The sequence below is a fragment of the Canis lupus genome, chromosome 2 (assembly GCF_048164855.1).
Source record: "Canis lupus baileyi chromosome 2, mCanLup2.hap1, whole genome shotgun sequence".
In the NCBI taxonomy this organism is placed as follows: Eukaryota; Metazoa; Chordata; class Mammalia; order Carnivora; family Canidae; genus Canis; species Canis lupus.
Genome location: NC_132839.1, coordinates 72,361,965 through 72,374,847, shown reverse-complemented (window position 1 = coordinate 72,374,847; position 12,883 = coordinate 72,361,965). Strand labels below are relative to the sequence as shown.

Genomic DNA, 12,883 nt, shown 5'->3' with positions numbered 1-12,883 from the left:
TGGTAGTTAGAGAGTAAGGGACAAAGTAGCAAAGTTTTTGTTTTGTTTTGTTTTGTTTTTAAGTTTTGGAACATGAATAAAGATATTTCCGTCAAAGTGAACTGAGGTGTGTTTCCCCTGCTTTTGAGCTGACTGAGGGACAATCCTGGCAGGAATTAAGTTTCCAATTCCAGGGGCACCTGGGTGGCTCAGCTGGTTGAGTGTCTGCTTTCAGATCAGGTCATGATATTGGGGCCCTGGGATCGAATCCTGCATGGGGCTGCCTGGGTAGTGGGGAGCCTGCTTCTCCCTCTCCCTCTGCCACTTTCCTGCTTGCATGTGTACATGTGCTCTCTCTCTCTCTATATATATATCAGATAAATACAATTTTTTTAAAAAAAGTATCTGATTCTAACATCGTTCAAGGTGCTCTGTTTGGAAATAGACTTGGCCCTGCACTCTGCCTCAGAGGGGGAGATACACCTGCCTCCAGCATGAAATGTACTCGCTTGATACCCTGCAGAAGAGGGGTGCATGGGTGGCTCGGGGGTGATCTTAGGGTCCTGGGATCAATCTCTGCATTGGGCTCCCTACTCAGTGGGGAGTGTCTGCTTCTCCCTCTCCCTCTGCCTGTCCCCTGCTCAGTCTCTCTCTCTCTCTCTCTCTCTCTCTCTCTCTCTCAACACACACAAATAAAAACAAAATACCCTGCAGAAGAAACACATGGCTGGGCGGACAGGGGTTGGTATCTGTGGTTGGCTGAGCCTGGCTCCCTTCCCGGGGACCATCCCAGGAAAGCAGAGGTGCAGGTGATGGTGGAGCCTGCTGGCACCAGCAGGGAGAGCCGCTCCATGTAGCTTCATTAGGACGGGGACCCCTTCTGTCAAGTCCCGGCTCCAAGAGGCTGACGGGTGGAAGCCCCACAGCTGGGAGGAGGACTGGAGCTGGCCGTGCTGTCTGACTGCAAAGCTTTGGCTCTGCAAGCCGGAGTCCTCCTTCTGCCTTTGGTGGACTGAAGGTCCATGACTTGAGCTTGCTCAGGAAAGCAGACCCCTAACCCCCTCTGTCCACCTAAGACCACCGTGCAGCTCTGGGGGCTGCGGGATGTCCTCTCGGCTCTGGGAGACATGGGGGCTGTGCAAACCTGCCCTGTGTTCTCTTGCCCCTCTAGCAACAGTCCAAGGCGAGAAAGCCGCGCTCCAAGAGTAAAAACAAGATAGACCTTTTGAGGAAGTGCATCGAAGATAAAATTCAGCTCTTTGAGGAACAGGCCCCTGAAGACCTGGTTGAAAAGGTCAGTCCCTCTGCTTCATTTGTTCTCATTGCCCACACAGCAGTGACGCCACCCCATTCCCAGGGTGCATAGTCCCCGGGGACCGTGACTGCCCATCTCCGTCAGGGATCCTGCAGCCTGAACCCACTGTGCCCCTCAGGGCTCTCCATCGATCCTGCATGCAACCCTCCCCACCCCCGTACTTCCCCTCCTGAGCTGGGGATCGTCCTGCAGGACCCACATCCTACCCCACCTGTGCTGCCCTTGGGGCCACCACCTCTGTGCCTGGCTCTGCCCTGCGGTGTTCACACTCACTGCACTTCACATTGCTGTGGGCACCACGCGTGAACACAGTGTCATCCGTGTTCTTCCCCCTTGACACTGTGTTACTGCTGCCTGGGTGCCTGCTGTGTAGAAGAGAGAGATGCAGAGGAGGGTGGCTGCCTGGGGGCCAGGTGGGGTGTTTTCTCCCACATATGCCGGTTTGTGACCCAAATCCCTCAGACTTTAGGGGGATCTTGGGATTGGTGTTAGCAGAGATAACGGGCATCCCAAGCCACAGCCAGGGACACGGTGCAGGTTCAGGGGGAGCCCAGAGAGGGACACCTGGGTGGCTCAGCCTTTGGCTCAGGTCATGATCCCAGATTCCTGGGATCCAGTCCCCGCATCAGGCTCCCAGTGGGGAGCCTGCTTGTCCCTCTGCCTATGTCTCTGCCTTTCTCTCTGTCTTTCTTATGAATAAATAAATGAAATATTTATAAAAAAAAAAAAGAAAATAAAAGGAGCCCGGAGAATTGGCAGCCCCGTGAAAAGGCTGCTTCACTGGAATGCAGGGTGTCCCAAGGGAGGAACAGCCATCTGTGGTGGAAGGGGCTCACATGCCAGGCTGCGAAGGCCAGCTGAGTCTCGCGGGTCCCATCAATGAAGGAGTGGGACAGGCTGAATGGCTGGGTGACAGTGAGTGGTGACAGATGACATCCTGTCCCCACGGCTCCCTGAGCCATGCTCAGCAGCCCCTCCTGCCCCGAGTTCACCTCTGTCATTTCCGTGGGAGACGTGCATTTGTCCTGAGCACGAGCTGGACCCTTCACAAGGGTGGAAGGCCAGCCCTCCGCTCAGCTCTGGAGGAAGCACTGGCATTTTCAGGGGCGGTGTACATTTCATTGTTGTGCTGTGCACTGATTTAAGAACGTCACTCCCCTCTTAAGATGTAACAGCACTTTATTAAGAATAGTGCTCATTTATTTTGTTTGCTTTTGAGTCAGCCTGTGGCTTCAGGCACCTGGTTCAGTACTTTATACACACATATATATTACATACGTGTAACAGGCACATGGCACATATATCACGTATATATTTTATAGTTGGATAACTAAGAGCTGAAGCAGTCTGAGAGTCAGGTTCCTCACACATGTTCATGCCCTTTGTCATCACATATCCTGTAAAAGGCATCTTATTCCTGTCCCTATGTTAGAGAAAGAGTCTGAAGCACAAAGAAGTAGCTCTGGAGTCACACCCAGGCCGTCAGTTTCTCCTGCAATCCAGGTGCTCAGACCCTCCCAATCGCCCTAGAAAGTAGGAGCGACCAACATCCCTAATTTTACAGATGTGGAAACTGAGCCCTGAGAGCTTAATAAATGTCCCCAGGCTCCTGCAGCCAGGCGGCCATGGCTCCAGCACCTGAACCCGAAGGTTCTCCCTCTGCTCCTCATCGCCAGGCTGCCTCTGCATCTCCAGTGCCCTGTTCGGGAGTGAGGGAATGTTCTCCCTGAATGTAGTTATCTCTCGTGATCGTGCCACGTGGGACACACAGGTGTTGGCTCCCACATTGATAAAATGAGGATTGTGACAATGGTAACCCACTGGTGGCAGGGTTTTTGAGCTTTGAATGGGCTACCATGCTAGCGGCTCCGTGTGTCTGCGCCAGAACCCAGAGAAAGGGAGACAAGAGGCATTTGTCAGCTCTAACCTTTTAATGACAGGCCATCCTCACAACTGGCTATCTCACTGTGGCAAGTGCCGATAGAATACACACTCTCAAGTCAACGGCTTTGATGTGCCTCCCAAAATTGATCCATTGCGTCTCTTAGCATCTGAGCTGCAGTTGTTCAGATTTTTCATTTGCAGGGTAATTGCAGAGAGAAATGACAGCCCTGGGTTTGTGTGCCAGTGGCTCAGAGTGATGTGATCACGTTCCAGGATTTGGAAGTCCCTCGAGGCTCGTGTAGCTAGAGAGAGGGACTGGGTCAGAGACCCACGGCAGAGCCTCCATCTCGCTGGCAGTGTGGTGTCCCCAGAGGGACTCTGGCTCCAGTGCTGGGGCTGCCAGGCATACTGGAGGCACCTAGGGGGTGCCTCCTTTCTTTACTAGAAGGCACCAGTGATCCTTGCCACCCTCAACTCCGGGTTGATATGTGCCTCATGTGGACTGTTCCATCTGAAGAGGTCAGGAAAATTTCCCAAAGCCATACCGTCCGTATATACTAGAGCCTGGGATGGAAGGAGGCATGTTTGCCTCCAGCACCCATGTCCTTCTGCCACGACGTTGTGATCCAGCAAGCTGGGACAATGAGAAGGCTCAGCCTCCCAAGGTGGCTCTCTGGTGCCCTTCCCACATCCCGTCGCCTTTCTTTGACTTATTCCCTTGCCTTTATTGTCCTTCTCCTGTCTTCCTGTCTCCTTCCACTTCCTCCTTTAAGGAATGGTTTTTTTGGACTATCTTCTCTGAGCCAGGCCCTGGTCTCTGTTTCTGCTCATGAGATGGTCACAGTTTCAGATGAGCAGCCACTTTGCACATCAGCCATTTGGAAGTTCACCTCCTGCTTTCAGATGGAAAATCCACCTGGCTGATCCGAGCTCCACCTTGGATGAATGGCTCTGTGACTTACTCACAGAGTCATGTGACTGATTCAGGGAGACCGACAGACAAGGGTGGGCTTCCTGCCTGACCTCTTTCTCTGTAGAGCTGAGAGGTGAATGGAGTGAGGCATCTGCTCTGGTCCCTGGCAGCTGCCTGAGGGGCTGGGGTGTGCCGGTGATCAGAAATAGGACACTCAGCCAGGAACAGCCAGGCCTTCTGATGGGCTCACTGTAAGCTCTCAGAAGCATCGTTTTACTCCTGGGAGACTCTGGAGGGCATCCACATTTAGAAGTTAAATTCCTAAATAAATTTCTGTTGTGACTGCTTGAAATTTACAGATTCACTTGAAAATTATCATTCCATCCCCCCAAAAGCAGAATGTCTCTTTATTTGGAATAGTTGTTTCCATAAGTAGGGTGACCATAGATCTCAATTTGCTTGGGATGGTCCCAGCATCTCTCCCATTAGCTCCTTTTCACTCTAGACTTGGTGATAAACCACAGGGTCACCTTATACATAAGATATTTCTCTCTCTGGTGATTCCTAGATACACTGTAGGTTTTCTTGCCGTTGAGAATGGTAACCTATTTTCATTATGTTTTTGACTTGTTACTGGTGTAAAGCAATGTTATGAGTTTTTATTTATAAGTCTTTCCAGACTGTCTTATTCTATCCCTGGAGCCAGACATCTGGGTCCAAGTCCTAATTGTGCCTCTTGCCAGCTGTGTGACATTGACCAAGCTTCTTAACTGTTTTGTGCCCTGGTGTGGGCATCCTTCAAATGTGGATAATAGAAGCACCCGACATTTAGGATTGTTGTGAGGATTCGTCTGTTGGGTTTTTTTCTTTTCTACATAGTCATCATATCCACAGACAATTGTTTTGTTCTCTTCCAAGCCACTGCCTCATTTCTGTTTCTTAGCACTGTTTCCATGTCTTTATCTGCTGGATCCATCATCTTTCTCATTTCCACAGATGGATTGCTCTCTGGGCTGTGGACCCTATTTTCCTGCTTCTTTGTGTGCATGGTAATTTTTGATCAGGTGCTGGGCATTGAAGGATTTATATCCTGGGTACTGGATTTTGTTGTGTTTTCTTTAATAGGATAGGAGTTTGGACAGGAGGTTAAATTGTCTGGGATTAACTTTACCCTTCTGAGATATGCCTTTAAGTTTTGTTAGGTTAGATCAAGAGCTGCCTTTAGTTGAGGGCTAATGTATCCCTATTGCTGAGGCCTATGTACTTTGTTCTCAATGGCTAATGAGGACACTGACACTTCCCAGCTCTGTGTGAGCTCCAACAATCTTTCTGCCTATGATTTTTGGTGGTTCTTGTCCTGGTCTGGCATAGTTTTTTTTGTTTTTTGTTTTTTGTTTTTAAATCCAAGCATGCCTGGCACTTAGCCAAATCCATGAGGACACCACATAGCCCTTTGAAATGCTGTCTCTGTCTCTGTCTCTGCAGCTCCCTCCTCCTTGGGGCCCTGCCCCCACACAATCTAGACACAGTGGCCTCCCAAACTGACTTGACCTTTTGCACCTGCTGGGCTTCCCCTGGGTCCTCATCCAATGTCACATCGTAAGAGCTGCATTCAAGCAGAAAACTGGGGCGGCTGTGGGGTCACAGTTTTGTTTTGTTTTGTTTTGTTTTGTTTTGTTTTGTTTTGTGGAGTAGGTAGTTCTTTCTTAATGAGATAAATTACTTTCCAATTCTGGTCACTATGTCCCCCGGAACATGCCTCGTCCTACGAACCTTGAGCTCCCTGGCAGAGCCGGCACCGTGTGAGGGCCCAGGGCCAGGGCCTAGGGCAGGGAGGCCATCTTCCTTGTGGGCAGAGCTGGAGCAACGACAATCTCGTCTGAATCCTCCGAGCTGCTGTCATCCACTTGTGGAGGCCCCATGGACTGTGGTTGCTGTTGCAGTCCTAAGGGAGAGGATGGCCCAGAGCAGGGCTGCAGGGAGGCTGGCTTCCCTGGCCCCCACGGCCCCAGCACTTCATCCTCTGCTGCTGGCCCCTCCACAGTCTCCCCACTGCTCACGTCACTGTCCTCCTGGCCAGGAGAAGCAGGGCAGGGTGGCACGAGCAGCTGGCGGGCAGGTGCCAAAGCGGGTCTCCTCCTCCTGGAAGCTGCAGGGGCAGCTCTCTGACTGGCGGCACTGTGTCTGACCCATGCCAAGTGTGCCCGGAGGACGGACTGTCTATTTCTGAGAAATAGACGGACGGTCTATTTACTTTTTCAGGTAGCCCAGTCCTACTCTGCCTCTTGGTTGAAGAGTAAATCTTCTTCCAGTTCTTCCATCACGGCCAGAAGTAGAAATTTTTTATCTATTTTTTTGTCATGGATTTTGAATTTTAACTTATCCTTTTAGAAAACTTTTTTGGTTACTGGTTTCTAATTTTGTTATATTTTAGTTAGAGAATAAAGTAAGTGTGTATGATAATGATGTTTGGGAATTTATTGTGGCTTACCTGTTGTTTTTATACCAGGTCTGTTTTGAAAGATATTTCATCTGTCCTCAGAAAGGCTATTTTTGTTAGGTATAGAGAAGGGAGCCCTAGGAGGCAGCTAGGAGCCAGGGGATGGGAAGCCTGGAGGCTGTACTGAGGAGCTCAGCTGTTGGGGAAAGATTGGTAAGATTTAGGAACTTTGTAGAGAATGTTTTGGGGGATGTATTCATTTTTCGTTCTATAAGGAAGTCTCTATTGGCTGCTCTTCCTTCCCTGATGTCTGCTCTCTGTAGCTGTAGGGGATGTGGGCTTTGTCTTAATCTGATCTGCTCTTTTCCTTCTGCCTGTGAGGGTGAGGTAGAAGCTAGGGTTGTAGTCCTCACCCCTAAGAAATGGCTTGATTTCTGTGAACTGGAGGGCCCTGAGGCTAGACACCTCAGCAAGCAAAGGGTCCAGCATGGGCTTGACAGCCAGAGTTGCCTTACAAGGGTCAGTTATGTCAATCACACTATCCTCTCCTGGAGGACAGCCTAGGAGGGCTGCTCAGAGGTGGTGCCTGTTTGATGAAGGGACATTTGGGCTTCTTCCCTGACCTCCAGGCAACTCTCACCAGCTTGGGGCAGTTGATCAGATCTGTAGGACTGGAGGGCTGCCACTCAACATGGTGTTTGGCCGAGGTCTTACCTGCTGAATGCCTTGACCAGGACTGATAATGTGTCTGTTTCTCCTGCCCCAGTGCTTAGGTCAATCCACAAAGCACAAATTATGGGACTCACTTTTTTATTTTCTAACTAGTAGAGATAGGTCTGTCTGTCTGTCTACCTACCTATATATCTATTCCCCTGTCTCATCTGTATATCTATCTATCTATCTATCTATCTATCTATCTATCTATCTCACCTGTCTCTGCTTTTTACCTAACATTGAAACTTGAAGACCTTCCATATCGGTACATAAGAGTTTCCTCATGGCTTTTTACAGTAGCATAACATTTATGGTATGTATGACCCTTAAATGATGTACCCAGCCCTCAACTAATAGACATGTAGGTTACTTTCAATCCCTTGATATTTCAAACAACCTTGGATCCTCTTCATATATCCTACTCCACTCTATAGTGAGACAGAGGGAGCAATAATTATGATCCCTATTTCACAGATGAGAATATTGAGACTGAAAAGTTGAGAGACTTGTCCAAGGTCATACTGCCGGCATGTGGTAGAGTGGAGCCTCAAGCACAGGCTTCTTGATTGCCATCCCTGTGTCACAGTAGCAGATCTGTTTGATGTATCCAGAAATGAAGGTAATGTTTCAGCTAATCTTTGATGTGCTCTGCTGCTGTTTTGGCACACAGTATATAATAAATTTCTCATAAATATTCTGTAGGAGCATTTAAATATGAATGAAAGTGACATGATCCTATTTCCTGCTTACCCATTATTTCTGGTGTTATTTTAATGATGTTATCCTCCGTCTGGGTGGCATGTCTACCACATATATCCATTCACCCATTTATTATTTATTCACTGCTTCCAGGTTTCCTGCCATGCCATGCACACACGGTTCATTAGCAGTCCCTTCATTCAGGAGTGGAACTCCCACACTGCAATCAACCATGCATCCTATTATGTTTCTGCAGTAGCAGTTATGCAGAGGTGGCTGGCACTTCTGTCAGAAATAGCTCTCCACACTCTGTCATTTCAGAAGTGACTAGAGTATAAGTATGAGAATAATGTGCCCGTTTTCTGATGACCTGAAAAGAGAGAATACTGATGGCACAGGTTCTTATAAAGCTTAGAAGAGAAGGTGCATTGACAAGGAAGGCATTTTAGGAAGGGGAGAGAAAATCTATCCATCCACAAAGACTGAGAAGATGGTTCTCTTTATGTCTACTCTTGCCCCTGTTTTATCCCTTGAGGCAGTCTCTGTCAAAGTCATCTCCCAAAGGGAGAATTTCATAGCTTCCCACCATCCCCAAAGAGAATCCAGATTCCTGGATATGGCATTCAAGGCCTCACAATTAGTCTCCAACTTACCTTTCTAATCTATTCCACTTCTGCTTTTCACACACCAAAGGCTTACCACAGTTGTCTTTGGATGGTTTGAATGTACTAACTTTTGTTGACATTGTCCATTTTTTAAAATTGTACTCTTCATTTTTATAAAATGCATATTCTTTTAGAGTCAAATAATCCTACAATGCTTGTGCTAAGAAAGAGCAACTCTGGGCAGCCCGGGTGGCTCAATGGTTTAGCGCCGCCTGCAGCCCGGGGTGTGATCCTGGAGACCTGGGATGGAGTCCCACGTCGGGCTCCCTGCATGGAGCCTGCTTCTCCCTCTGCCTGTGTCTCTGCCTCTCTCTGTGTGTGTCTCTCATGAATAAGTAAATAAAATCTTTAAAAAAAAAAAGAGCAACTCCCTATAATCACACATATATATATTTTCAAATCTCCAGAGGTAAAAACTTCTAATTTTTTAGCTAGATCTTTTGGCATTTACCTCCATATTTCCAAATAACATGCTTCTCTTGCTATTTCTTGATTTCTTTACTTTGGGTATCATCTATTCACCTTTCTTTATGGAAGATATGATTTAGCTGTCTTCCTTCTTTCAATCTGCAACACACATGAGCCTTTTCTATTTTCCTCAATATATTAGATCTATTTTTGTGATTTCTGTTATTATGATTATTTACATGTTATTCACATCTGAGCCATATAAAACAGTTTTCATTTTTCTTTTCTGTATAACTATTTGTTTTTCCAGGAGTTAATGCTACCCTTTGGTTTATTTTTTGGTTACTTTTCTATGTACTTACCACTAATTCAACACACTTTTTGACAGTTGACCAACTATCCTATGAGGACCACCACACAAGTCATGTCTTCTATTAATTTCATAATCTTTAGGATATCCCTCTCTGTACATCTCCTGTGCCACAATCTGGACGTTGTACTTTACATCTTATGTACAGCTGCCATCTTGGGATCATGCTATGAATTTCTTTCACTCTTCTCTTGCCTGATTTGTTCCTTGTTTTAATAAAACACATCTTCTCGTTTCTTAGGAAAGGGCACATAGATTTAGTATTTTAAAATTTTGTAAGACTGAAAATATTTTCATTCTGCTCCCACAGTTGATGGGTAGTTTGACCAATTTTGGCATTTTAGAAAATTTTCTTGAGTTATATTGATTATGAACACCCTTTCTCGTCTCTAATCACTTTTTCTAGTCTCTAATTATTCAGAAATTAGACCTCTTATCTATTAGTTTTCTTGTTTTCATTATTTATTTTTTAAATTTGTTTTTTTGTTTTGTTTTTTGAGTTGTTTGTTTTTGTTTTTGCTTTTTGTTTGTTTGTTTTACTTTATGAGGCATATCCTCCAAACCATTAATTGAATTTTCATTTAAGTTTTTTAACTTCTGATTTATCAAGAGCTTCTTTTCCTCTCTGAATGCTCTCTTCTTAAAGAAATTATATATATTTTTAAGGCTACTATAACTTTTTGTATCTCTGAGAACATTGTTAAAGTTTTTTTTTTTTTAATTCTGCATATTTACTGTTACCTCTATATTTCTTAGAGGCTTTCCCCAGTGTGTGGTCTTCCTTGGTCTGCTCGTATTTAAGAGTGAAGTATTCAAAAGCTCCTCGGAAGCTCTGAGCCTATAAGTGGGGCCTGTGGATGGTGACTTTCACCCTGGTGTGATGAGGCTAGACCATTTACTTGGGAAACCCCAATGTTACGATCTTTATTTAAGGTTTATTGGCATCCCCAGAGAAGACCATTCTCCTGCCTATTTGGTAAAGGCCTGGTTGCCCACTATATGAAGAACCAAACAGAGAAAGAAAACTGAGATATTAGTAGTCTGGATGTAAAGTTTCACTTGAGTCCTCTGTCTTCTATATAGAGCCTGGTTTCTCCAAGTTCATAGACTCGTCTGGAGAATAAATCTCCAGCTGTTGCTGGGGCAAGTTGGGTGTATAGAGTTCTAGAGGCTCCACTTCTCCTCTTGTTTACCTTCAGCTTTTACCTCTAACTTCCAGAGGTGTCTATGTTCTGTGATACTTAGTGGGAACTTGCAGCACAAATTATGTTGCTTCTTGGCCAGCCCCATTTCTGGCTTAGAATTCAGCCTTTGGGGGTCTGTTGAGTCCTTTGCTATTCAGTCATCTCCTTTCCAGCTTTCTGGAATTTTATTGCTATTGTCTCCTCTCATTTTCCCCACCTTTCAGTTCTACCTCAAGGAAAACAGTAGATGCATGCTACAAATCTACCATCCTTTGCCAGGAAGTTTGTTATTAATATTTTTCTACATTGTGCATTTTTTTTTTCAGAGAGAGCATGTGAACTTGTGGGGGCAGAGGGAGAAGCAGACTCCCCACTTAGTGCAGAGCCCAATGCGGGCCTTGATCCCAAAACCCTGATATCATGATCTGAGCTAAAATCAAGAGTTGGATGCTTAACCAACTGAGCCACCCGGGGGGCTGGGGAGCATCCAGATGAACAGATATCTTATCTCTTTTCACAGACAAAACTAAGACTCAGAGAGGTTAAGCAACCTGTCTAGGTCACACAGCTAGTTAAATGAAAAATTTATATGTAAGAGATAACAGATCAACCATAAACAAAACTGTGCTGACTAGTTTAAGGCAGTACCCTTGATATATTTGAGATTTTTGCACTGTGATTATCTAGCTGATATGATGGGTGGTAGTGTCTTTACCATCATAGAAATCAATTTTCCTGTGTCTAAATGTAAGCACTAATAATGTTTATCTAGCAGTGTTGTATTTCATTTAGTAAATAATAACACCCCTTTGCTGAGTCTACTCCCTTTCTGCTGCAAGATGAAGGAGAGAGTCGTCAGTTTTGAACCCATCCTGCAAAGCATTGGTGAAACTGATCTGGGTTTCCCAGGGCCAGCCACTAGGATGCAAGGGCATGCTTTTATGTAAAGAGCATTTCATTAGCCCTCTCTCCCAGCCTTTGGATATGAGAATTTTTTTATCTTTTATTTTTTAATTTAAATTCAGTTTGCCAACGTATAGTATATACTTAGTCTCTGATGTAGTGTTCCATAATTCATCAGTTGCATATATCACCCAGTGCTCATCCCATCACAGGCATTAAAGTGGTGAGGTTCTTGATGTAACCACTGTCTCTCCCTGTGCTCCTGGCTAGCCACCTCCTGGCTGCTCTCCATGCTTTGCTCACTTTTCTCCAAGGGGGGCGTTTCTGACTGGTGGGATTAAAGAGGGCATTGGGCGTGCTCAGTGAGGCTCCCTCAGCTCTCTTCCAAAGCCAGGCAGCCTGCAAGAGGCCCCCATTCTCCATCCATCGAGAGACCCGCTGCCTGGGGGAGTGTGTATTCATCTGGATGTCCCCCACTCCTCCCACCCCTGGCTGCGTTCTCTAGCATAGATTTCATCACTGTTAAAGCTAATGTTGGCCTCTGTCTCGTGTTTCTAGTTGTTTGTTTCCAAACCTAGGCAGGAAGGCTACGGTGTCTTGAACTGCTTCAGCGCCAGTAATTCTTGCTGGCTGACAGAGGTTGATTTTAATTTGTATTTAAAGGACATCACCGAACCTAGAAGAAACTTTTTTTTTTTAAATGTACTGGGAAGCAAGTCAGAAATTAGTAAGGCAGTGGTTTGAATTTCCCATTTAAAATAAGAGTATTTAACAGCATATTATTTTGAAAGTGAATTTTTATTACTTTAGATAACTTGAATATTTAATGAAGCCTGTCACAAAAGTGCTAATCTGTACCCTTTCCCAGGGCTCTTTTTAGACAAGGATGGAAACCCTCGCCAGAGGCATATTCTTACTGTGCTGAAATTAACAAATCAAACTTTCCAAAGAAGAAAAGGATTTTGGAGAAACTTTCTTTTCTTAATTTCACTGGCCACGTGATTCTTACAGGACATAGGAAAGGCTGCACGCTTGCCCCCATGTTTTAGGTGTGAATTTGCAGAAATGACGCTTGAGATCTTCTCATGGCCACCTTGCTCTGCCCCGCACTCTGCAAGGGGATCAGCTTTACAGGGTATTTGGGCCACCACCCATCCAGCCATGGGGAGGTGATTTGGAAATCTGAGCTCATGGCAGGTGCATGATAAGGGGACCATGCATCCTTTTCTTGGCCACCTGCCTGTACTCCTGTTTTTCCTTGAGGGTTTGCCTAGATTTGCCATGGCCGTTCCCATTGCCTCAGGGTGTGTGAATATGTCACAGTCATCAGGTGGTAGCCTTGAAATATGTGCAGGTTATTGTATGGCAATTAAACCCCAAAAGGCTTTCTTTAAAAATCCCGTGTGTTA

At 45.8% G+C, this 12,883-nt stretch overlaps 1 protein-coding gene across 4 annotated transcripts in view; it reads left to right on the top strand.

Moving 5' to 3' along the window:
* The window catches only part of EVC2 (EvC ciliary complex subunit 2), a 126,696-nt gene that overhangs the window by 93,953 nt on the left and 19,860 nt on the right, over positions 1–12,883 (top strand). For 3 of the 4 annotated variants that reach the window (XM_072806471.1, XM_072806466.1, XM_072806483.1), the window contains exon 16: positions 1,151–1,273. The exons of the other annotated variant lie outside the window; for it this stretch is intronic. In XM_072806471.1, coding sequence (XP_072662572.1) covers positions 1,151–1,273 — 123 coding nt within the window. The remainder of the gene's footprint in view (positions 1–1,150; positions 1,274–12,883) is intronic. 4 annotated transcript variants of the gene reach the window in all.